This window comes from Acipenser ruthenus, chromosome 26, assembly GCF_902713425.1.
Source record: "Acipenser ruthenus chromosome 26, fAciRut3.2 maternal haplotype, whole genome shotgun sequence".
Lineage (NCBI taxonomy): Eukaryota > Metazoa > Chordata > Actinopteri > Acipenseriformes > Acipenseridae > Acipenser > Acipenser ruthenus.
Genome location: NC_081214.1, coordinates 4958200 through 4986162, shown reverse-complemented (window position 1 = coordinate 4986162; position 27963 = coordinate 4958200). Strand labels below are relative to the sequence as shown.

Below are 27963 nucleotides of genomic sequence, written 5' to 3'. Positions count from 1 at the left end.
GTTTACAAGACACAAAAAAATGATGTTTACAGTGAAGGAATTCTTGGAATTTTTTTTAAGACTTCAAATGAAATTCGCCCTTGAAGCCTATTGTCAAACCCAGACTGCTCCTTGTAAGAACAGGAGAAATGTTGAGATGTTGAAAAGGCTGTTTAGCCTTTGTAAGTCCCCTGGTAACACACCATGAACAGCTTGGCAGTGTCAGTTCCTTGAATGACCCCAGTGTTTCACTGTATTGAAAACATTGAATATAAAAACACTGACAAACACACTGAGAATTCACTCTCCTAGAATATCCCAGTGAGACTGAGGAATAAACAGATTTAATAACGCTGCTAAGGTGAGTGAGCAGGTAAACTGGGAACTTCATTCAGGACCTGTCGACTCATTTTACATCTTTAAAAAAAAAAAAAAAAAAAAAAAAAAAAAACTAACATAGCTATAAATACAGCACATTAGTTCAGGACCCTGTTCACAACATTGTGACTTTATTGAAAGCCTTGTTTTGATGCATTAAGTGTGGTTTGATTTTTCTGGAGAGGGCTCAGAATTTCTCTTTCTCTTTTAAAACACACAAACCTTAGTTTCCTCAGGCTTGTTTTTCAACCCAGGGGTGAATCCCTTTTGAAGTGTGCTAGCATTAAAATCAATATCTATGGTGGTGCTAGTCGTACTCACCCCTAACTTTGCTGACACTCCACGAAAAAGTTTTAAATCACAACAAGGTCAAGGGTTAAGGAACATACAGAGCACTTCTGAGATAAAGCTCACTAGCTTCTGCCATCAAGGAATGCACTTCCTACATGTTTTACGAGCTCATTTTACAACGACGTGTCAGCAGCACAGCTACTTGCAAGTACATAAACCGAATGGACTTCCCGTAATAGCCCAGCAGACTACTAGGAAATGAGGCTGTTCATGCGGTGAATGAGTTTATCAAAACGGCTGTAAACTTAGAATAGTGTGTTTAACTGGAACACGAATCACACTTCTAAGGCCAACATGCAAATTTAATTTCAACAATTTGCTTAATTACTGTCCCAAAGTACGTTAAGCAAATGTTGTGACAGACATTAGCAGACATCCTGAAAAACATACACCCTTAAAAAAAAAAAACTTCAACCTCAGTAGTGTGTGTGGGGGGGCAACAAAACAATGACTATGAAAGGACCTCAATAAGATTTGTCACGTTTTAATGGAACTGGCCTTTTTCTTTCAAAACAGCTCCAGTCAGTTATGAATTGGGTGGCACTTGTTAATATTTCTGGCCCCACACCTTTCCTCGTACATTTAAATTCCAGTTGCATGGAAAATGACCTTCTAGTACAAACACCGATCTTTGTAACCACGTATGAGAACACCACTCTTCAACGGTGGACGGTCTAGCCAGGGGCGTCAAACTCGGTCTTCTGGCTTTCCTTCCACCCGAGCTCTGTTACTTAATTGGTCTAATTATTTGATTAATTGGACACTTTTAACCCTTCTTTCCAGGCCTCAAAATGTTTTACAGGTAGTGTACCTTGAATCAAGTGCATTTTTGAAATCAACTGTAAAAGACCTTGATAAAAATATTAAAAACGTCCAATTGAACAAATAACTTGATCAATTAAGTTAAATCGAGAGCTTATAAGTTGGAAGGAAAACCAGAAGGCCCTCGAGGTTTGCATTTAATTAATTATTACATCTATAAAAAAAAAAAATTAATAATAATAATAATAATAATAATAATAATACTACAAAAAACAAACAAACTAAACAAAACTAGATATAATGATCATCTATGGCACATGTATCTTCGCAATTAAAATAAAATGTGTGTGTTTCATAACGGGCGTTTTTCCCCTTTCAATAGAGAATTTAAAATGTTTGCAGCAGATCTGGTGTGGTGGTTCCACAGAGAGGTGTGCCACAATTGACTCTGTACAAACCTGTCACTGTGACTCTTAATCACCAGCTCCTTGGGGTGTGAGCTCACAGAGAGATGTGGCAATAGGCAAATAACTGCCCTGTGGGAAAACTGGTTCATTATCAACCCCACGCCGACAGCAGCCGGGAGCTGGTGGAGACAGGTACAGGCCACAGGAGAGCAGCCTGGTCCTGCCACTCCCAAGGAGGCACTATGCCAAGACTTTACATTACAACTGCTCCAGCCCTCCAACTGCACATCTGTTTTGGCTTCAACTAATAGAACGTTTTCAATGAAAATAAAAAGACCTGGAAGGCTTGGTTTAAATGTTTATTTAAAAACGTACACAACAGTACAAAGCATTCTGCGGCACATCCTTGTGCAACAGGACATCGTCTTAAGACTCTGCCAACAAAAATATTTCCATCACAGTTCCTTCATCTGAGTTTTAAACAGGCTCCCCCCCCAAAAAAAGATGTTGTTTATTATTCTTTTCCACTAATAGTAAATGTTATGTCGCTTGATATTTCATCCACATTATTTATATTCTCTGTAAAAGCACAGAAAGCCTTGCCTGGAAAGCCAAGAACATGTTGCATGCTAAGCAGTACAAGTTAAGCTGCGCTAAGGCAAAAAAAAAGAAAAAGCAGCTTGAAACAAAAGAATTGAGCAATACATCGAAACTGTACAACCATAGCACTTCTTGAGATAATAGGGAAGCTACAAGTGCAGATTCACTGTAATGCACTCCTGACTGAACACTGTTTCACAATATAGATGTTGCAATTAGGTATCCTCCTTGATTCACAGGAAATTAAACAGCCAAATCCTGTAAACGTACAGAACGTTCTTCTGGGTGATAAGGATATGATTACTGTTCACAAGGAGCACACCTTAAAAAGGTACTGGAGCCAATTCAAGGACACAGTTTGCACAGCTGAGCTAAACACAACTGTGTTCTGCTAAAGTAAAAATGCAGTGACAATTTTATTTCTTTTTTTAAAATCACAGGTCTGTCATTCCTAAATTAAACCGTAAAACAATTACTGCACTGTAATGGAATTCTACTTAAATGCCATGTCATATCTATTTATGTTTAATGAAGCCAAGTATATAGATTTAAAAGATTTTTCTTTTAATGAAAAACTTAACACACTTGAAATGAGAACGGAGAGCCGTTGAATAAGCAGGATGTTGGTCTGATGAAAGACCCCAAAATGTCAGACAGCCTACAGACTGTTGTCGCCATGTGATCTAACAGCCAACACCAGTCTGATAAGCTATCTGACAGGATGGAACAGTGATGAAGATGTCACAGTGAGGCAGACACTATGGGACACAAATGCAAAATGTTCTAATCCCCAATAAACAACTTACCTGGGACCTAATGAGAAGTACGCACCTTTTCAGCACTACAATGATTTCCAGAAACTACTTTGCCCATCTATTTGAATCAGCTTCAACCGTAAACATTTGCCGGCAATGGGCACCACATCTATTTACCGGTACCCTCAATAAATAAATAATAATAAAATAGGTAAAATAGCAAACCTCAGTTCACAAGCCAAAAGATTTAAATTTCCCTTTAACCCAGAAAATATACTCATGGTCCAATGACAGTTAGTTACCTTTGGTCCCATATTTAGTACATATTTTGATTGCCTCAACTCTACCCAGCGTAGAACATGCATAACTAGAATAGGCAAATTGGGATAATACAGTTTAAAAGCAGTGTCTAAACCTAGTGGTTCAAAACCTACCCCCCCACCCCATTCCAAAAAAAAAAAAAACATGCAACAAATATATAATTAATAGAATATAAAAGGAAGAGAAACAAAACATCCAGACAAAAAAGGTGTAGAATGAGTCAGGGTGATTTTTATAAATTCTGATCAAAAATCTCAGTCTTAATGTACAAAACAAAAATGGCGTGAAATCGTTGTATGTACACGTACAAATGAACCATATTTTGGAGCTTTGCACATAAAGTCAAATTAAAGACTTATTTACAGGGTGTGCAATGAATTTAAATACCATGTATATTAGTCTTCTTCATATTGCTAACTAGTAAAACAGAGAAAAAGGGTACAACGCAAGTATTATGGAGATAAATAAGTATTGAAAAAAAAGGCAAGAAAGTTCCTTGCCAGTTACAAGTTGTTAATAATATCAATATTACAACAAAAAAATGCATCCCTACAACTATACAGAGAGATAAATTTAAATCAAAACGCAGACCCTCAAGAACATAGTTCACTTCAGTAGAAGCAGGGCCCACGAAGTTGAAGAAGGCCTTAAACAACATAGGTAAAATACCAGCAACTGGCGATCACAGTGCGGCCTTATTGAATGTTTCATGGTATTCATAATTAATTATTATATGAAATGGTTTATCACAGCCCACAGAATACCACTTTCACTTAATTAAAGCAGAAAACTGGTCAAAAAACAAACAAACAAAAAAACATTTAGCAATATTTTATCTGAAAGTCTAAATCTTTTACTGTTACTGTATTTGTACTTCCTAAAAAAAAAAAAAAAAAAATATTTAACATTAAATAAATATGCCTCACTTTTAATAATGCCAGTTTTACAGATGCAGCTTATTAAAATGGAAGAAATGCAGTTTGTAACCACAGCATTACCCTGCACAATCTACCCTGTACCTGTTAAGACAATACGTTTAATATCATTTTATTTTCTCTTCCGAATATTTCCGCTGCTGGATTCGTTTGGCATAGCTCTGTGCCATCGAGTTTACGATGGAACAAATGAAATAACACACCATGATGAGCACCACTTTCTCAAACACCCAGGACAGCCAGTTTTCACTCTGGAAAAGAAAAGGGATCTATTTCAGTTTGTTCAGCATCTTAAACTCCATCTGTAGACAGCCTAAAGAAATATGTTACTTTTTGTTTTGAAACAGTGATCAGCACATCAGCAAATTTCCCTGAACTTTAAGAGTTAGAGTTACAGAAAAAAACAACGTTGTTAATCGCACACTTAAGCTCTTGTTTTATAAACTTGGGTCACTGTGGTTTGTTACTTTTTTTGTGCAAATGTCAAGGTCTTCAACAGCAAGTACTGTGAAATGCTACATGCATGCTGTGTCCTCTATAGCTTAAACCGATATTGCAAAGCTTTATATACCACAAATAAATAATTATAAAACAAAATAAAAATCAATCAATTCATTAAAAAAAAGCAGTCCTCTAATAATGGACATTTCTAAACCGAGAATTATTTATAGCCAAGAAACTGATGATGAACACCTTGATTACAGGGCCTCAGTTCTGGTCATGTCTACAGAGATTTTCTTTCTGTTCTATATTTTTTTTTAGTTATGACAAAAGCGTGATCGATTCACGAATAAAAAGAAAGAAATCTGATTGGAGTGAAACTACTTCTGAAACATTCATTATTGGGTGAAATTAGTCAAATGTAAAAGTTTTTTTATTTTTTATTTTATTTGTATTTTTTTTTTTTTAAAGTTATTATATTTAAAATAAAAATACGCTTTACATTAGCCTTGACCGAAAAAGTTTTGAACCAGTATACAGTTTTATAGTTTATGATTGTTTAAAATTGTTCATAGATAAATGTGTGTGGAAAAAAAAAAAAAAAACACCCCACAGTAGATTTTTTTTTTTTTTTTTTTTTTTTAATTCTATCCCACAACCATAATATCAATTTGTTGGGTCTGAAACATTTTTACAAAGTGTCCACACTGCTGCCATTCTTACCGCGGGTGCTGCCTCCCCAGCTTTGTGGTGCAGTTTGGCCCGTTGTGCTTCCAGGTAATGACTGAAGGGCTTCTGTAGCGAAGAACCTACACCTGGGATGGCACTGATAGTGGATCCCATCCAGCAGAGCCAGGAGCAAGTATGAGAGGGAGGGGGAGAGAGAAAGAGAAAGAGAGAGAGAGAGAGACACACACAAAGGAGGTTACATTTACTTACCAGTCAAGGACTAGAAACAAAGAAATCATGTAACTGGCTGCTCAGCCCATGACACATAGCTTGTGATAGTTGACACATTAAAAAAAAATGTGTTCCACAATCTCCAATGAAACTGCACTGTGCCTAAATCTCCAATGAAGGAAAAACTAAATCAAATAAAAAAAGGATTAAGTACTCTGTTGGGTACAGGATGTACCAAATGCTATTTCCTAAGTGTTTTAAAAAAAAACACAAAACAAGCACAAGACTTGGCTGTGCTGTGATCCGGGCAGACTCATCCCCTGCAGTGCACTGGAACTGAGTGCAGAGGAAAATGAATGACTTCTGAGAAGTCTCACATTTATCACCAGCAGTTCCTGTAAGAACTGGTTTGAACCAATTAATGAGGAAGTGAGTCGTGCTTGTGTCATCACCAGCTGAACAGAAAAGGCCCTCCCCTCCATGAAGAAAAGGCGGTCTGCTCAAAAAAAGACAGTCCTTATTAGGAAACTTCAGTGTACAATTCGGGTCCAAAACACACACACAAACACACACACACACAAAAAGAATGCACTGGCACATTTTGAAGGCCCATCCCACCATGTCAGGGTAGGTGATTAATCACGGAACAAACAGAGCATTATGGACCGTAGCTTGGTGCATTAATGCAGTTTCTGCAATTTCCATTATTAAATGCAGGGCTTAAACTCATGTATATCCTGTGTGTTTAAAGACCTGTTCCAATCGAGGTCTCTGTAAGCGGCAGTGTTTTTATTATAGCTACCTATTAGATTGCTTTTGATATTCTTCAGGGTGCCGTGGAGAGGATTTCTTCCAGCTCGCACACACCTTAGCTTCTAACCTTGGGGCTACAAGGGTGGATTCCCTGAGAAACATTTGCATTGGCAGCTTCAGCTTTTTCAACAGTTAAATTGTATATAACCGTTTCACCAAATCACATAAAATATGCCTTGATAGCAAACTTCAAAAAGAAAATGTCCTCAAAAAAGCCCTCAATATAGTATATTCTGAAACCCAACATACTTACAATATAATACTAGCTGAAACAATCGATCACTTAAAAAAAGTAGTATTTGTAAAAAGTATCTAAAAAAATACAGATATGATCTATGTATATCAAGATCTGTAACTGCTGTGATACTGATAGCATAATTGGTTTCGTTTTCAGGGCTCCAAAAGGAGCAACAATAAAAAATAGGAACCAAAAGCATTAAATAAACAGTTGTTGACGCCTCTATCAGGTTACTGGTTGAACAAAATAAAAAAAAGGGTTAATAAAAACAGGATCAAGTCAAAAGCCGATTCTGTCAACCAACATAAGGTTGTGCCACAAGCTGTTTTGGTGAGTCGCTCGCAAAGGGGTAAGAAAGCTCCAGAAATGAGTCCGCTCTCTGAGCAAGAACGAGTCATGGCTCCCGATCGCAAGCTTTGTTAAACAGAATTCAATGAAACTGGCTGAAAATGAATCACTCTCTTTCAGTGTTTCAGGGTTGCTAGCCTGTGCATATTCAATTTGAGAATTTTTTTTTTTAATTCTCTGTTTATATTTCTCACGATGGCTATCCTTTTTAACAATTCATATAGATGCTTAATTTAAATTGTATTTCCATTTTATAAATCAAACCAACATCATTCTACGAAGCTGCAGCTCAGATCACAATTTAGAAGAAGGAATTGTTAATGAAATTCTTTTAACTTCATCTTTGTGACCCTAGAATCTTTGTTTTTACAATTTCATTTTAAATCATTTTTCATCAAGATTTATGGCCCAAATGTTATGTCCTTTTAAAACTGAAGTCTTAAAACTTTTCCTGCATGTCACTGCAGTATTAGCTGGAGTTACGGGGGTACGACTCATAGTTCTAACCCTTTGTGCGATTTCTAATTTCCATTCCGTAGACTGTCACTAACAAAATATAACGTTAGTGTTGTGTGTGTGTGTGTGTATGTATTTATTTATTTATTTATTTTTATATATATATATATATATATATATATATATATATATATATATATATATATATATATATATATATATATATATATATATAAAACAGTTTGTATTAAATCACATGAAACCATCAACAAATGTTGGTATATGCAGAGAAAAGGGTTATACATGTGTATGCAGATTAATTTAACAACTTTTATGTATAAAATAAACTCATAGCATTAAAATGTGATGCAATAAATGTTGATAAAATATTGTACATGCACTGTGTACAGCCAAAAGCTACAACAACAAAATAAGTAACTGTTGGGTGGAGATCTTGCTACACAAAGACTGAAGCGAAAACAATCCAGGACATTATTTAAAAAGAAATATAGTACGGATGACAAATGAACCAATCTAACATAAAATTGATACATCTTGCAACTTAACCACATCCTATAATACTCAACAAGGCAATGCGATAGATAGGGACATGTATGGATCTTCATTTACTGTACAAAGGCAGATTTTATCAGTTCTGTCGAACACGTATGAAGATATGGAAACTTGGTATAAAGTTATCAACATTTCGGTTACTATTTTGCACTTTGAGCCATATATATATATATATATATATATATATATTATATTCTAAAGATCTGTTTTAGAATTGTAGTTCTCATTTATACATTATATATATTATATACACACACAAATTATATATATATATATATATATATATATATGTGTATATATATATATATATATATATATATATATATATATATATATATATATATATATATATATATATTCAATATATATATATGTATTAGTATTTTTAGTATTAGTAATTAGTATATTAGTATTTTTCTCATGACACAGTTGTATTCGCACAGTGTTACACTACATTATTGTATTACATTACAATTTGCTTTTGCCAATTCAAGTTTTATACAAATCTTTACTCACTGAATTGTATTTATTTTTATTTTTTTAAACATTGCTTTGAAGGTTAGAATCTGGCACACTTTTAGAATCATCTATTAGAAATGAAAAATCTAACGTTTTCACCTGAAAATACATTTAATACCACAGTACTGTACATCCACCAACCAAGAAGGATTTTCTTCCAAAACACAGATACAAAAAAATAAAAAAAAATAATGGGTAATTAAGATAACAATACCCAAGAAAACCAGTGAGAACTACAATTCTAAAACAGATCATTTGAACTCAACTCCTCTCTGCAGGAAAATGATATGCTTCACAATATTAGGTTGGAATTGGATCATCAGAGCCGTAACAAAAGGAAATTGCTCATACACCACTACAGTAAGGGCTCTCCAATGCAGCAGCCTATGAACCAATCTCTTAAGAAAATAATATATCGCATTAATGCAATATATCGTAATTTATTATTCATTAACACATCACTGTATTTAATCTAGATGCAAATTGCATAGCATATTTCATACTGGAATTCATTTTCTTCCTTAGTGGTGAAACAGATTTTTTTGATCAGTGAAAATGTTCCAGAATATGATGAGCAAATAGTGGGACAGAAGCAATACAGAATTCCCTTGTTGCATCCCTGTTTGGAATGCAATTCTCCCATCAAACTGGAATGTGAAAATATTATCTTCCAACTTGGGCACATACTTTCTCAACCTGGATCACTGACAATTCTTCAAAATGACATGGGTCAGATCTGTTACTATTAAATAAGTATTACAAAATTGGAGAGTTTTTGTTTTGACACATACTGTGCAACATAGAGAAATGCGCAATTAAGAATATACAGAAAAAAAAGATGCAAAGGTTATGTGGCAATGACAAAAGTTATAGTTGCACGAGAGTGATTTTTTCTGAAGTAATCTGGCTTTGATGCGGTGACAGCAACAAAATTGATCCAGTATGCAATGGCCTTTTTAATCTTGCTAAACAAAAACTGGCATCTTCATTTCTAAAATGAATATGTAGCATGTTTTAACATGAAACGGGTTACTAGAGATTACAAATTACACACAAGCAGTTTAACCTGTGTGGTTATAGAAAAGGGCTTGTAACCAGGAAGTCCCGGGTTCAAATCCCACCTCAGCCACTGACTCACTGTGTGACCCTGAGCAAGTCATTTAACCTCCTTGTGCTCCGTCTTTCGGGTGAGACGTAGTTGTAAGTGACTCTGCAGCTGATGCATAGTTCACACACCCTAGTCTCTGTAAGTCGCCTTGGATAAAGGCGTCTGCAAAATAAACAAATAACCTCTATAAACATTCCCTGAGAGCAACGAGAACTTTGATTGCAGACAGTACCCTAATTCGTGCATGATATCGTTTCTTTGCATCAACATTTATCAAACTTGTGTTTCCCACATTCTTTGCTGATGTAACTTATTTCTCCCAATTACTCATGTACCGAGATGACAGTGCAGAGTTAGCTCATCTTTTCCTAGCAGACATCACAAATCTGCGACTGCTGCTATTAATGTAAACCTGGCTGGGAATCTACACAGGACTGTTGACTTGAGCTTGGGGTCTCTGGAACTTCCCTAAACCCCAGTCGAGGCACTGAAGCATGGTGCTGCACTTGACTACTGCAAGACCTGGTCTGTAATCATGGCTTTAGTCCCCAATGTTGGAGAGATCAGTAACAACAGGTATATCACCATGACCTATATCCATTGCATGCTCATGTAAAACATGTTTTTACTGTGACCGACCGACAGATCTCCACTTTCTTATAACTGCAATGTCCTCTTTCAACCCACATTTCATCACAACCGAAAAAGTAATTATCTAGATAAATGTAAAAATGAAAGTGGGACGTACGGTCAGATGGACAGACAGACAGAAGGGCACCTCCATATTCCTTTAGACTGTTATATACACACATACACACACCACACAGTTTGTGCTGAATACAGCTTTTAGAAAGCTCCATCACAATCGGATAACTTTTTCTTTAAATATATGTAAAGGCATACAGAAAGCCATCCTCCATCTCTCCCCCGATTCTGATACTATCATTAACTTGTACTAAGGAATGTCCTTACCATGTGTTGCTAGAACTGGGGAAGTTGTTCTCTGAAGTGTGAAAAACATAAGTACCTCCACTATATCACTGTCACCAGGGATACGCATCCCAAGCAGGGTTCAAAACGTTGAAAAACTTAATGGCAAAATTAATTTTTCCTGGCAGCTCAGCCCCCGTCAGAAATGTACTGCTCACATTTTAAATGTTATAGATTATGAGCAAACTGATTTGCTTCCCTTTTTCTAGGGAATTGCTGTTTGCATGCTTGCAGGTAGATGACTCTGGCACCTACCCAACTGTTCTGTGGATTCACAATGTAATAGTCTTTACTACAGTCATTGTGAAGAGGTTCATTTATGTAGCCCTCCATAAAATAACTGCCACTCATTGTTTTTTTGGCATGAACAAGCCAAAGCACACTGGCTGGTTAATGAAAGAGATCTGTGCAGTTCAAATAAAAACAGAAACTAACAGAAACCGATCACAGCAGCTTTTAAATGGTTAAATTATTTTGCAGACAGCAAATCTAAACAGACTTTCAACGGTTAGTATTTTAATGAGCTGTCATTTCCTGTTGCTGATAAAAGATTCTCACATAATTTAACCATTCATTTCCTTGAGGCTCAATGCTGCCCCGAATTCCATTCATGATGAGTCAGAATGGACCTTAGACTCTTTGTCTGAATCAAAACGAGCCCTGCAAAGCTAACCACCTCTATAACACTCACATTCAAAGAGAGCTGCTACTGACTGCGGACTTAGATCTTCACAAGCTACACATCCTGAACAGTACCGCACCCAGTCAAAGGCCTAGGGGACAGCACATGTTTTACACAACGGTTCATAAACTAAAAGCAGCACAGAATGGCAAAACATGGCAACTTAAAAGGGAATTGGCAATTTGTAAAGAAATCCTGTCTGCCACTGTAAACATATATAATCCAATCTGTATACAGGACAAGGGGAAGTGGGGTTAGTTACAGTAAAATTAATTAGCGCTTTTCTTTTAAAAACCTTTAACAGGAGAACAAAACTGAAAGGTAAACCCTTTCATACTTGCTCTCTGTGGGCTGGTCAGTCGGGAAGTGCTGTCGCATCTTTTCTACACACAAACCACAATTCACAACTTTACCAAAGTAGAATACAGCTCGCCATTACCACTTCTGAATAAACACCAACAGAAATAATGTACAGCAAGCCCTTTCTCAACCATGTGCTTCATCCTAATGCATATACAGTATATTACAGGCTTACATTAAGATTAAGCACATGTCTAATACATGTCTTTATAACAGAACACTGTTTATCAGCATCAAATAATAAAAGGTCAGGAAAAAGCATTGTTAAGAAACAAATGACATCATGTTTTTTGACAACTGGCTTGCTTTGGGTAAAATTTCTAATTACCAACTGCCACACAGTGACAGTGAAGAAAATGATATTATTATTAACATATTATTTAACCAAACATTCCAAGCATGCCATGGTCTTGATGATCGTGTTCCTAATCAGGATTCCACCCAGTGACTTCATCAAGTAAATATGAAAACTGTCCACATGACACCATTCAGAACCAAGAAACTAAATTAACGGAATCTGAGCCCATCTGTCCAAACTTGCATGCTGACAAAAAGTATGGATGAGCTCATTCTGCATTGGCTCCTTATCTTTGCATGGCCGTGTTAGCTAGTACAAGACAGTAAAATTTGGCTTTTACCAGGGAGGTGACTATTCCAGTTAATTCTCAGCCCTAGCTTTATAAAAATGACCGCTTCACCACAGACAGCAAACAGTCAAGAATTCAACATTCATTGCCACTGAGAAATTATTTTTTATTTTACACACCACACTGTGTGCAGTGGCGGAGGAAGAGAAAGACGGGCCTCGGTACAGGACCTTATTGTGGGTCCCGACCTTTATGTAATACTTACATAAACATAAAACATGCTTAGTCAAGTGTTCAATATTTAACAATATTTTATTCTCAGAATGCTAGCATGTATGAAACAGTATCCGATCACATGTAAGAAGTGTAAGACAGCAGGGAGGGGGTTAATTCCTCCCTGCATTGTGCGTATGCACATTTTGTTTCATTAATTTGTTAATTATTTTATTGTTAATTATCCCCTGCACCTGGTGGTAATTGTAAATTAGAACCAGGTGCAGGGTATTTGAGAGGCAGTCAGTCTGCTCAGGGCTGCTGTGTAGAGCCCACTTGCGAGGGTGTGCAAGCGTACCAAGGAAGGAAGGAAGGTACTGTGAACCCTGTGAAGTTTCATTTGTGAAAACTGTGTTTATTTTGTTTAGAGTTTGTGTAGCAGGTAAACGGCTTAGCCGTCCTGCAATATAGTTTAGGTTCCGGTGTGTTTAGTTAGTGCTCGTATAAGAGCTAGGTGTTTACTCTTTTTAATCACAAGCTAAAAATTTTAAATCGCCAGTCATTGCAGGATTCCGCAGTTTTCACCCACAGAAAATCGCTTTTTTTTTCCCCCAATCAGAAATACCGACATGTTCATTTGCTTTCATTTATTTTGGTACCCAGCTGCACCCGCTAACAGCTTCTGCCTAAACAGCAGAATGAATCGTGCACACAGGATATAACTGCAAAACTAAAGACTGCTGAACAGTACCCCAAAACCTTCCATGAAGACAGTAGGAAACTGTTTTGCAATATTGACTGACCACTAGGATAAAGTACAAGTGGTCACGGAGTTCAAAAAAGAGACGACAACGAAACATAAAACAGGGCCTCATACCAGCCTCCATGCAAAGACAGTTACGAGGGAAGAAGAAAAAAAATTAGGAAGCTAATTTTAATTCAACCATTAAAAAAAAAAACAAAAAAAAAAAACACATAACTAAGAGACTAGCAGTACCTGATGAAACGAGGGAGAATAAAAACCTAAATTACTGGCACTGGCAGCTACAATGATATGAATATGAAGGTAACACCTGCAAATATCAATGTGAAGGATCTTCTCACTTAAGTTTTTTTTTTTTTTTTTTTTTTTTTTTAAACTCTAGGGCCCTGGCTGTACCGACTATTCCTCCGCCACTGACTGTGTTGTCATGCATGGATTTACTAATGCAAAAAAAAAAACACAGACCAAATGCGACTAGCAACTCGAAATGATCCTAAGAAAATTATAACTGAACCATTGCTTATTAGGGATTCATTCCCAAAGCATTTACTCCAGTAATAATGCTACTGCGGTCGGGGTGTTAGTAAAAACCCCAACAACAGCAGCAGTTAAACAGTGGATTAAAAGGACCACACCGGAGTTAGATACATCAAACAGGTCACAGTACAGTAAGTCTCATTGTTTTTGTGGTACTTTAGGAGAGCAATGGCCCTTCACAGTATGTCTATTTTATTTTAACAGCAGTTAGTTACTGAAACATTTAGATCGCAGTTTGTTAATTTGGCCCTTCTGTAGTAAAACAACTTGTTTGTTTAGTGCCGACAGGAAACATTTATTCACAGTCAAATAACACCAAATAAAAACTCAACCCGATGAGCACTAATCTTGGATCTTGCTTCAGTCCAAGATTAATTCTAATCGGGGTCTGTGAAACTGGCCCAACGAGTCTCATGTTCAGGAACTGAACGATAGTAAGAACCTTCACATATAAAGCTAATTTCCCAACAAATGATTATATATTTTTGACAAACATCCAACATCCAGGCACCTTGTAAAAAACTCATTGATCTTCCCACACAGACACCAAATGACTTTGCAGGAGTGTTGTATGTGAAGACAGGAGAGTGAAAGTGATTATGCAGGCCTCCTAAAACAAACCCAGTTGAGGAAAAAGCGTAGTATTTCTGCAAGATGCAAACTTATCACAGGAATCTCACACATCTCTAACTTTCAGTTGTATTAAAGATAATGCTCCACTCAGTTCTCAGAAAAAGGGTTTGCATCACTAACAGCACAGCAAGCAGCCTACAGCTTAATCAATGCTTTTGTATTAAAACAATAAAAAAGAAATACTGGAGTCATACCTGTTTGTTTATTACAGTTTTATATTCATTACTGGAATGGATTAGAGTGGCTCATGGTCAATCACACTTGATAAGGCTCTATATCTAAGATTACTGCTATTATCTATTTTTATCGGAAAACAAATTACTGTATAGATAAACTTGATGGGGCCCATCATGTGTTTTACCCCTGTCAAGTAGATATGACCTGTTAACGTTCCAATAGTTAAAAGATACAGCACAATGAAAGTTGTGTGGAAAGTTTTTTGAGTGCTAAAAGGCACAATATTGAAAAATGCCAAACACTAGCAATCATGCTTTCCTGTTTTATTTTCAAAAATGTATTTCTTTAAAAGATTAAACTAAAGAGCTGAATACAAAAAGGTTACCACAGGTAACAAGACTGAAATCACACCTCTTTATTTTAGTTGCATCATATCTCAAAGTTTGTGCACCTTGTTTTCCAAAACTATCAAAATCACATTTGAATTACCTACTACTATACTATAAACTCTGTCTACTTCAATACTCTCTGTAGTGGACTATACATATGTATATATTCACACAGCCCCAATGCCAAGTCATTTACTGCCTGGTAACTTGAATGCACGCTTTATCAATCATACAGTGGTCTTAAATCTATAAACAGCAAAAAATAACCTTCTTTTACGCCACAGAGCTCACCATATACATCAAAGATAACTGAATTTAAAGTCAACAACATGTGGTATATAATGTATGCTGAAGAATAGTTTTGAATACAAATCAGAATTATTTTTAACATTTCCCCAGTTTAATGTACTTGCTCACAACATTATAAAGATTCTTTGCCACATTATTCACAAGCAATACAACGTTACATATAGGTGATGGCTACACAGGTTATTATTTGATCTTTGGTGTAATATTGTACAGATCAGTTGTATTAAGGTAGAAACACATGTAGGTTATTCAGGATTGAGGAAGCAACAAGGAGGATTCATTTTTAAATACAATGGGCACAGCAAAACATATTTGTTGTAAATGGGGAAAGTTATTTGTCTAAAAAAAAAACAAAAAAACACAAACACACCTTCTTCCATCACCCCCTTCTTAAACATATTATATTTTGTCCTTAGTATTAACACAAACCAAGTATAAACCTTTAAATTCAAATAATTATTAGCGACTATTTTTCCATTAGCTTTCTGTGTTTTATCAGAACTGGGCAACCGGACCGAAATTCCGTAGCAAGGACATCATTTAAAATACCATTATAAAAAATAAAAAAACAGTTGTAAAAATCTAAACTTACACATTGCCAATTGCAAGTACCAAAACAACAATTTATAAAACAAGGTTGTAAAATCAACTTCACGTATTAAATTGTTTAAAACCTATCTTGATAAGGCCAGGTCATTATCAGCATGTCTGCTACTGTGTTGGGATGAATTAAAGATTTTGGATATTTACCAAACAATACAATTCTGATAACGGCATCAACATCTACTGGGGTATATTCAACTGGCAAAAAATGTGAGGATCTTAATGATGGCATTGCTTGTATAATTAAAAGAAGGTCAATACCTTTATGGTACTTGGAGGCTCGTCTATCTTTAAAACAATTACATACCAAGGTCCTACGTTTGTTTGTGTATATATATATATGCATCTATTTGTTGCAGTAACATCACACACCCTCTCCATTAACAAGATATATAATTGTATTGGGCTGAGTGCAAAGTTTCCACAGAACACATTCCACAAATACAAACACTTCCATTTCGACTTTAAATTAAAATGATTCTGGAACTAGCAGGGATCTGTAAACAGTAGACTATGATAGCCTAAACAGTATGACATTCCTGAATGATTTTCAGTTTATTTAAATTTACTAATGGTTTTGCTACTACTGCACTCAAACTAAACCTATTGCACTGTGTGAACAAAAAGAAGCGGCAATAACACCAGGTCACACAGTGTATTTCCAATAACCTGCTCAGTTTGCTTAATTAGTTTTGCACGGACGTAAGCAAGGCCTATAGAGAGATTCTGTCTCCAAATGCTGGTTAGCAGTCGTACTGTGGCTAGTAAGATATCCCTTTTGCTAGGAGATTTTTTTTAGTGTCTCAGGTTATGTGATATTAGGAGGTAGATCTAATTTGCTTCCCAAAAAAACATTATCAAAACCTCTGTGGCCCACAGGGGAAAAATCTTGACTGTAGACAAATTCACTACAAAATAAACATCCAACCCCATATGTCCTAGTGAAAAACAAACCAACCTCTTTAGGTACACGTAAGAACCTTTAAAAGGTTTATTTTGGACAGCCCAGGTCCCCACACCCCACCACTCCCTTTTAGAAAGTGGTACACTACATCAAAGGCTTGGAACACCATGCAGTAAAGGTACGGTAAAGTGTAATCATTTAATCTCAGTGATGTAGGTGTGGGTGGTGGCTAGGGAGCAGCGATACAATCAATGGTTTTGCATCATCAGGAGATAGTAGGGGGCTTCAAACAGGAAACAGACGGTTACAATTGGTCAAAGGGGGAATTTAAAAAGTGGTTTTATGATGAATACAGAAACTAGGTTTCTTCATCCTTAACGTCAAACATCTAAATTTATCTCCGTTAATAAGAAAACCCTCAATGTTACACGTATATATACCTTTGCAGAGACTTACTGTGAATTAAAGGGGTATAAGAGAAGGACACAGCAAATCAGTAGTACTGCACATTATTATGTCATATTGGTGGCTGTATATTTGGAAAAACCTTAAATATTATATATATTATTATTATTTGTTTATTTAGCAGACAGATTTATCCAAGGCGACTTACAGAGACTAGGGTGTGTGAACTATGCATCAGCTGCAGAGTCACTTACAATTACGTCTCACCCGAAAGACGGAGCACAAGGAGGTTAAGTGACTTGCTCAGGGTCACACAATGAGTCAGTGGCTGAGGTGGGATTTGAACCGGGGACTGGTTACAAGCCCTTTTCTTTAACCACTGGACCACACAGCCACTGAACAGGGCTTATTTACAGGACTGGCCAATGAAATAAATGTGGGCTTATTACTCACATGAAATGTACTTGTTACTTAAGACAGGATCGGTGGGAATCGGAAAACAAACCCTGTATTGGAATGAAGGATTCTGTTTTATATTCTTGACAAAGGTTTCCCCACAGTAGTATATAAACATATATGCATTCAAAGCTTTTTGAGTTGGACAAACTGTTCATGTAGGGTTTTCACGGGTCTAATTCAGAAAATAATATAAGCAATTACTGCTGTAATTACAGATTTAGGAAAACTAATAAACCAAATCATGGTTTATTGATGGCGTTTGAGGTCCACAAATGTTTAAACAGCAATTGTTTCTTTGGCATTCATTTGCATGAACACAGCTGCGTCTTGGTGGCTATTGGGGTAAAGCTATGCACAAACAAAGCACTGCCACCAGCCACTGATCATCTGAGCACACAGCAGAATGCAAACGCTGTGCAGGTCTGTCTTCGTTATGCTACAGGTTGCTGTTTTAATTCAGATACCTGACCCTGACCTTGGACATGCACTACAACAAGCATTAGTAAAATGGCATTAGGCTAAGAGAACCACATTTACCCATATAAAAAATGCTAGGAAGAAGAGATCGTACAAATGATAAACCATTATGTCAACGTGTATGACTAAGATATTAGCGTGTGTATCAAAATATATAAAACCCCACTTTACATGTGTCAATACCATGAAAAAAAAAACATGACCTATGTTCCCAACACGTATGTAGAAAGGCACTGCCTTTTTAACTACTGGTCAAGCGCCCAACAAGGCCTTGCAGCCTTGGCTCAGTTCTAGGGTTCAGTAGCTTGGCAACATCTCTTGGGTCAGATGAGGCAGAGGATGCATAGCATTGCAAATACTGCTGCATTGAGGTACATGTTCGGGATAAGAATAAAAGAACATACTGAAAAATAAGCGACACATTAAACTAAAACAAGAAAGTGAACAGAGAGACAAGCAATCCATTTATGCAGCTTTTACACATGCTTTAATAAAAAGAGAGCACAGAATGACTGTTAATTAATTTGTCAGAGCGCTGTGCTTTGCTGGACAGCCACTGTTTATTGCAGAGAGGTATGTATTGGATGACTTTGTGCGAAAGTACTGTCTATAGTAAAACACTGCCTAACACAATCTTAAATGGTAAATATTAGACAGAAAATGGCGATGCTTTAGTTATCAATTTTCTTTTTTTATGATTTCAAGGTGAATAAACCTGGCTTGTTTTGTGCTGATGTCATGTTCATAGCTTATGTAGATACTATTTCGGTCAGCACAGCGATTGCCCAAACGTTCGCAAAGTATCAGCTAACTAGGGAGAATGTGGCTTCGACTCGCACAGATTCTGCTTCATCATACATGCCAGGGGCATTGTTAAATCAGAAACCAGAACTGCTACTTATCATATTCCACATATAAAAAGTGTTTTTTTTCTGAGATTTGTTTTTCCCTGATTTTTACCGATGTTTCAATTAAAAACTATTTTGTACCGATTTTATCCCTATTTTAATATATGTAAAATAAACTCAGAAAAGATAAAAACCAAAAACGCAGAACAGTAAAAATAACTAAGGAGATGGTAGTTAATGCTACAGCATTTGTCGTGAATTCGGAACTAAAGTCAGGGAGCTTAATGGGGGGAAAAAAATGTGTTTCGTACTTGGGTAAAATAACTAATTTATTTTTCTTAAACTACAGCCTTAGGATTTTTTTTGGCATTACTTGATTTATAATAATAATAATAATAATAATAATAATAATAATAATAATAATAATAATAATAATAATAATAATTGTATTTAGCAGAGACCATGTATTCATGTTTTGTCCCATATACAGACATGATTAGAGAAAGATTTCTGGTTTTATTTCTAATGATTTTATCCCCTTTGTCTTTCACTTTATGTTATAAAAAAAAAAAGAAATAAAAAAGAAAAAGAAAAAAAAGCACTTTCCCGATTTTATTTGAAATCAATTTACCATCGGGCAAACATTAGGTATGGTAATAATGACATCTCTTCAGCAAAACCCATGCCTCTACTGAGTGTGATTTAGTATTATTAACTTGAACTGAGAAAAAAGCATAACCTAAGGGCACGCAAGTTTTGCATTTCAGTGAGAATCATATGTAGTGCGCTACATCATTTTGCTGCTAAAACATTATTTTGTATTGTGAATTGTTGCCAGACAGCGATTGTGGACGTAAGTAAAAGAGATCGTTTACTACCATCTCCTTAATTATTTTATAGATAGACCGCTGAGTTGGTAAATCTACACATTTACCGGTTAATCTGGAGATTTACTGATTTTACACATGAACCGTAACACATATATTGGCGCATCAACTTTCAGTCAGCACGGATAGTTTAATACTGTTGTAGATGGACTCAAAACATGCCATTTCACAACTGAAAACCTACACTGCCACATATACCCATCTACACACAAGCATTTAACCACTACACCAGTGGTATTTGGCCCTTGAGATCCAATCCAGTCCAGGTTTTTACTCCAAGCATATTCTAATGTAAGCTGTTAAAAGTTAATTAACTTAGGCCGTGTCCACACTACATAAATGATCGAGAACCGTACTCGAATCTGCTTTAATTAATCCAGCTCAAAGCGTCCACACTGAAGTACTGTTTCATGTTTAGTCGGGCTTAATGCCTCCACACACTTTTAGAATAGTTCGGTTACAGTTCCTGGCAGCGCAATGAACAGTGGAAATGAATGTGATAGTATCCCACCATGCACTGTATTTTATTTTAAAATAATGTGTTATGCCCCATATTAAGAGGTCCATATATGGTCCATAAATAAAGTATTTTGGAAAAAGTAAATGCGAACACACACACACACACACACACACAAGTAGGGCTTGAAGTTTTCAGGTTTTATTTTTAATCAGGTGAAGTCCCTTTAAACAAATTGAGCTGATTCTGTTTCATAATTAAACTCAGAAAAAGCTGTTAATTACAAAACAATCTTTGTTTTTACCTTCATATCTTGCCTGAGCCTAATTCTGGTCCCCTTAACTTTATTTCAAACAGAGCTGACGAATTACGTGAATTGTTCATCCCCAATCGTACTTTTAAATAATTTTTCCAGTTGCCTAATTTATGTTGTGCTTTTGTTATTTTTCCCACTAGTTTAACAGAGCTGTCCTGACAGATTTTTTTTTTTTTTTTTTTTTAAGCATAAAAATGAATGCCTAGTGTGAAGTGTACACTGCTTGCAAGTCCTTCAGGCGCCTGTTCTAAGTATTTTGCCAAACATACCACAAAGCATTTTGGGATACTGGAGGATACACAAAAAATTTAGTAAGTTATTACAGCGTCCACACTACCTGATGCAATCTAATTAGAACCGGACTCGAGACTACCTCCTGTGGCGGTCTCTAGTACGGTATCAAACACTGCGTAGTGTGGACGCAGACCATATTTATCACTTTTAAGCCGGTTTTAAAGGCATAGTGTGGACAGGGCCTACTTTAGGACCTGCTTGGAATAAAGACCAGGAGTGGAATGGATCTCCAGAGCCAGAGTTGAGTACCACTGCACTACACCATACCTTAAGAGAAGTCCCATTTGTAGTCTCGGCTGAGTGGCTGTGTGTTGAACAGCTATCATTTGCAAAGTTGTTTTTTTTTTTTTTTTTTTTTTTTTTTAGCTTTCAGCAGTTACAATTAACTCTCTCGTGTCAAGCTTGGCCACCCACCCCGGTTTTTCCATTTATCAGTGCAAATATTACTCAGTAGTAAAATTACTCACCCGATAAGGGACACCATCTGCTCCACTATGTGTTTGCTAAATGTTATTATAACAAACAGTTTCTGTGGGAAGAGTAAAATAAAAGAGCAGTCAAACATTGAGTGAAGGAAAATGAAGCAATTAATTCACAGTATGACTATCAATACCGCACCTAAACCAGGGCCTGCCATCAAAAAGACCCACTTAACACATCACAAGAAGCAAGTTAGCATGCCTCGGTATTGAGTCAGAACAGTCAAACAAGTAAGCTTCATGTTTAAAATAAAGGATATGCTACTGACACAAATTCAGACACTTAAACGGCTTCATTTTAAACAATTCACAGAGATTAAAGAGATATGAGAATGGGAGACAGAAAACACAAAGGAAGCCTTGCGTAACGTTGTGATACAACACATATCTAATTGAACAAAAGAAAAGTTTTAAAAAACACATAATTCCAGAATTTGAGTAAATCTGACTGCCTACATTTAGGAGCTGCTCTTAAATCTTCTCAAATAAAGCAGGCTTCCTTTATACTGTTCCTGTGTATGGTACCATGTGCAGCTGAAAATAAACTTCAGAATGGAGACAGCTAGTCATGAAACACCAGCACACAGGGTGAGTTATAAACACCATGCACCATGTGAACATAACATTTTAACAGAGAATGTCCCAATTGAGAAGACATCAGGTGTGATGGGTCTGCACATCCAGTCTTAATTTTGTCCTGAAATTTGTCAGGGTATCAAGAGTTTTATCACTGCACACAACTGACTTCAGGACAAGGGGCACCACAATAACTAGCTCAAGGGCATCAGGTCTGGGGAAGACTCTCCACAGGGGAAGACCCCTGTAACCTTTCCAAATGGCTGTGAAAGGTTAATCCAAGTAGGTTAGATATTTTGTTTTTCTATCGTGTGTGTTTATCAAATCACTCTGCAAGAGCTTTGCGGTATGCAGTTTTTTCCTCAGGTTTTCATGTTTTGGAGAATTAAAAGCTGAACTCCAGTAAAATGGAGTTCTGCAAGACACAGGGGCAGCAGTGTGGAGTAGTGGTTAGGGCTCTGGACTCTTGACCGGAGGGTCGCGGGTTCAATCCCTGGTAGGGGACACTGCTGCTGTACCCTTGAGCAAGGTACTTTACCTATATTGCTCCAGTAAAAACCCAACTGTACAAATGGGTAATTGTATGTAAAAAATAATGTGATATCTTGTAACAATTGTAAGTCACCCTGGATAAGGGCGTCTGCTAAGAAATAAATAATAATAATAATAATAATAATAATAATAATAATAATTGTATTCATATACCCAACAGAATAAACAAATTATACAGCACTGATCTAAAAAAAAACGGGTCCTGCTGTGCACAGGGGTTATGAAAACCAATAACTAAACCCTGATCCTAAATATTCTTGAAAAGGGCAGGAGTGTGGAGTAGTGGTTAGGGCTCTGGACTCTTGACCGGAGGGTTGTGGGTTCAATCCCTGGTAGGGGACACTGCTGCTGTACCCTTGAGCAAGGTACTTTACCTAGATTGCTCCAGTAAAAACCCAACTGTATAAATGGGTAATTGTATGTAAAAATAATGTGATATCTTGTAACAATTGTAAGTCGCCCTGGATAAGGGCGTCTGCTAAGAAATAAATAATAATAATAATAATAATAATAATAATATTCTTAGAAATTCAAACTACATAATTCAAAGCAGGGCCACTGCATGAAATTTATACCTTCAAGTCAGATGTTCAATTAATGGCAAACTAAAGTTTTTTGTCGTGATGGGTTTTACTCTAACAAAGTTCTTTCTTCATTTTGATGGGAAAAAAGTGTTTAATAAAGCTCTAAAACAAGAGTTTTTAGAAGCAAGAATGAACTTTTTGCTGCTAAACTACCTACTAAAACAACAGCTTTTGACAATTGTCATCTTGAAGGCTGCAATGCAGTCAAGCCATTGATGTCTATCCTCTCCTTTCCAGATTTTCAGCGTGAAATGAACCTAGCCCAATGAAAAGGCATGCAAAGAAAAGCTTTGAAATATTTGCTGCCCTTCTGCTATTTCTAAACACCATGTATTTTCTGTTGTGACACATGCTAAAGCAGGAACAGGCTTTCCTTCCAAAATGGAAGCTTCCTGCATGTGCTTTGTTACTCAAAATGGCTCTTCAGCAGTTTTTTTTACATGTTTAAAAAGGCTAGGGAGACGTGTGCTGAGTTAGTATATATAAAAGGAAATAGGAATTTAAAAAACTTTTTTCTGTTTGTGAGACAAGTTTATTTCAAACTGTACACCCTCAATGAACGTCAAATCCTCAAATGATTAAAACTGAGACCATCCAAACATTATTGGGCAAAGGAAAACTGTGATTGTATTTCAAATAAATTGTATACTTTTAACATTGATGTAAAATCTTCAGTTCTAAAACAATCTTTTAGCTAAAAGAAAATGTATCCAGTATTTCATAAAACAGCTAATTTACACAGACCATAAAACTTAAGTATGTTCCATTAACCCATTTAGCATTATACTAGGTCATCTGGTGTTTTACTGTACTAATAAAAGGACCGCCTAGAACCTTTTTTTTAAATGAAGAAGCTCTGTCATGCCTACCTGGATGTGCATTTTAACAATGGCTTTTCCAATAAGCGTCGCCCCAAAAAAGGTCCAAAAAGGGACAAGGAAATGCCCACATGTTATTCCAGCCAGATCAAAGAGAGGATTTGGGATCTGTAAAACAGAAATATAACACATTACATCTTAGGAATTAGAAAAGCTGGCATTAAAAGATTCTAAATTATTCTTGATGGATTTTTAAATGCAACTTCTAATCTATTTTGAACATCTTTACATCAACATATATGTAAGAAATCTCAATTCATCCATCAGCATTAATTAATGCTTCATAAAGAGGCAGAAATTAATACATTTTTGTATATATGCATACAATAAATGGCTTTTAATTTAGTTGCAATCCTGATTCTTAATTCATTTGTTAAACCAATTGTGCCCATCACAAAATACTTTTAAAAAACACACAAACACTTTCTTTGTTCTTATCAAAGTTATTTTCTATTCTTAATGATAACTGTTCTCCTAATTTTAAAAATATTATTTAAAAAAGGATATGACAATAGTAAGGTCAACAAAATGTATACATAACAAGAATGAACAAAAGATGTAAACTTAAGCTTTAATATTGCCAGTACAAGAAAACACACCTACATCTGGGAATTCTTACCAAAGATGGTAGGAGCTTTTAGGCTTTATCATTATTAAACATTTAACAATTTAGAGATGAATATAAAAATAAGTATTTACTCACTGAAGCGCAAGCTAGAATCCCAAAAAATCCCACTTTCTGAACCATGTTCTGGACTGCAAGCTTTGCCCGACTGGCAAAGTCCTGAGAACAAGAGAAGAAAACACTGATTAGTACAGAGGTAAAATGAGGAATATCACACTTTAGGCTAGGGTTATTAAGAGCAATCTGTACCACCAAAATGTATATAAGGAACTCAGGAGGTTCACTGACAAACATACATTGTTAAATATTATTGTAACAGTTTGATATTCCTTTAAAAAAAAGCCACTAATTACACTTTTGAGTCAAGACCTTGAGAAATGGCCCTACCTGTATATAACATGGCACAGATACTTGAACATTTGGTCATTTTAAAATAGTAAATAAAAAGGACAAAGAAATCACACATTTTAGTTCTCTATATTAAAAGAAAAAATACAGGTATCATTACAAACTAAAATATCATTTTCTACACTTGACCTGTTAGATTTAAAAAATAAAAACCCGAACTATTTATGTATTGTAAATCGATTAATTATGTTTAATTATGATACAAGTATACATTTCTCAATTTTTAAAAACAAATGAGAAAATAAAGAAATGGTTACTTCCTTGTGAAAAAAATTATTAACAGCTAGTAAATACAAATCTGAACAAATCTCAACGCTTAAATACAATACATTAATCCAGAATTATAAATGGAGTTTTGATTCAACACTTCAAACACACTTGCATTGTAATGTACTTAAAAGTAAACATAATTTGTTACAATCAAGTTTACTGCACAAGTTATGCTTAATTTCAAAGATATTTTAACATACACACCATATATATATATATATATATATATATATATATATATATATATATATATATATAAATTAAGTTAATGTTTTAAATGTTGATTGTATCATTTAAAAGTTTAACCAAAATTTACCAAACAATCCCAATATGTATTTATGGACATGAATATATTCCTTTATTGAGCTTTTTCTGTTTTTATATAGATTCTTCCTTCCTTGTATACAGGTAAATGTATTTCACAAATCATACATGTCTCATCCTGCAAGGATTATAGAATACACTTTATAAGGAATATTTAAAAACCTTAAATGTGCAGAACTATCTGAAACAACCTTTTAATGTAGTGAATGTAATACCATTTAAAAGTACCTGCGCTGTACATCAGTCCATTTTTATTTCACTCTGCTCCAATCCAACAAAACTATTCTACTACCTGAATTTGACTAGAACATCTATTCAACAAAACCTACTTCTAGAATATTCTATTCATTTCCGCAATTTCTTCTGTTTAATGGAAAAAGAAAAGGAACAAAGGTGGTTTGTTATTAAGGACAAAACTGAAATCATTTGAACTACTGTTCAAAATGCAAAAATGATTTAGGACTTCCATTTTTTAAGGCTTAAATCCATTTATTATTATTATTATTAGTAGTAGTATTAGTATTAGTATTATTTATTTATTTTTTAAAGGCAGGAATAAAAAGGTGACATTTATTAAGGTTTAAAACAAGAAGTATTAGTATTTTTTTACTAACATTTTCTATACAATAGGTTGTTGCTGTATTTAGGGACACAGTTCCCTTTATTACTGTTTGTAAATGGCAAACAGGATTCATTCACAAGAAAACGTTGCTGTTGGGAAATCAAGTGAAGAAAAACAAAGCTGAAACTGAAAGCAGTGTCCATGAAACAGAAAACAAGTGAACAGTAAATACTGTAGCGCACTGCCCAGATACTCATGTGAAAATACAGATTTCAATTAAACTAAAAAAAATGTACACTTCTATTTTTAAACAATCCACATAATTCACAACTGCTTAACTGCACTGTAAGTCAAACAATGGCAGTTTTATGCAATTAAATAGGATTCTGAAATGCGATGGCAAAAAAAAAAAAAAAAAAAATGTGTTCTAATGCTTCTAAATCTGCAAATATGTCTGGATATTATTTAAGCATGAAAATGGATAAAGAGTAATTATTTGTGTATAATTATTTTTTTCTGTCGCTAATTTCACCTGTATTTACAGAACGTTCAATTACCGCATATCCTTTAAGTAAGGATTTCTGTTTTTAGCAGTAAGTGAAAATGATAGTCCAATTAGATTTCTTATTATACAGATACATGTTACATAAAAAAAAGATTTCAGTTGGTTCTTTAAAAATGCTTAATCACAGTTGCTGCCACACCTAGTTCTTGCTCCTGTACTGTATTGTGAAATAAGCACACATTATGAAACCATGTAAACATGGCGTACTGAAGCATTAACCCCTCGTTTGTTTTTCCAAAACTATCAACAACATTACAGAACAGGCATGTAGCACTTTAAGAGATATACTCTTATATTTCAAATCTGTGGGTTTTCTTATTAAGTTTCTGACTGAGGTTTACACTTTCAACCTCTAAACATTAATTTTGATCTTGCACTTTTACCTTTGTTTAATTATTTTATATATATAGCAAACAAACAAACAGACATCTAGCTTTTTGATTCAAACTTTATCATTCTATTTTCTGATTAGTTTTGTTTACAAAGAAGCTATTTCAGCCTGGGAATAGGCTGCCCTGCTCCTGCTTGCAAGTGGAAGAGGAGGGTTAAAAGAGTTGTTATGTTATTTCACACATTCTGGTATTATTCCTCAATATTATTATTATTGTATTTACATAGGACAGGATGCAAACTAATTCCTAGCTTTATCTCTTTACAGCATTTCAGTAAGCAGGTCAGTAAAGACAGGCAAATACATGAATTAATGAGCGGCTCAAGTTTTACTGTTAAATATTTTTTACTTAAAAAAATTATACAAATTTAAATATCAAATTAAAGTATTATATTTATATACATTAGTCCCAGATTAACCTTTTTATGCTTTCAACTATTAACTTTAAAAACATACTCTGCACTTACGAAGGCACTACAGATTATTTGTTATGAAATGAATGATAAAATCTAAAGCCAAAACAGAAAGTTCACACAAAACAGAAAATAAAATACCTTGTCCATTTAGAATTCCAC

At 35.3% G+C, this 27963-nt stretch overlaps 1 protein-coding gene across 3 annotated transcripts in view; it reads right to left on the bottom strand.

The window, feature by feature from the left end:
• Window positions 1–2223: 2223 nt before the first annotated feature.
• Window positions 2224–27963, bottom strand: part of LOC117963263 (vacuole membrane protein 1-like) — a 59176-nt gene continuing 33436 nt past the window's right edge. For all 3 annotated transcript variants that reach the window (XM_059000952.1, XM_059000951.1, XM_059000953.1), the window contains exons 8-12: window positions 24947–25027; window positions 24235–24351; window positions 21642–21703; window positions 5653–5755; window positions 2224–4739 (exon numbers count right to left, since the gene is read on the bottom strand). In XM_059000952.1, coding sequence (XP_058856935.1) covers window positions 4596–4739; window positions 5653–5755; window positions 21642–21703; window positions 24235–24351; window positions 24947–25027 — 507 coding nt within the window. In that variant the 3' untranslated portion in view covers window positions 2224–4595. The remainder of the gene's footprint in view (window positions 4740–5652; window positions 5756–21641; window positions 21704–24234; window positions 24352–24946; window positions 25028–27963) is intronic.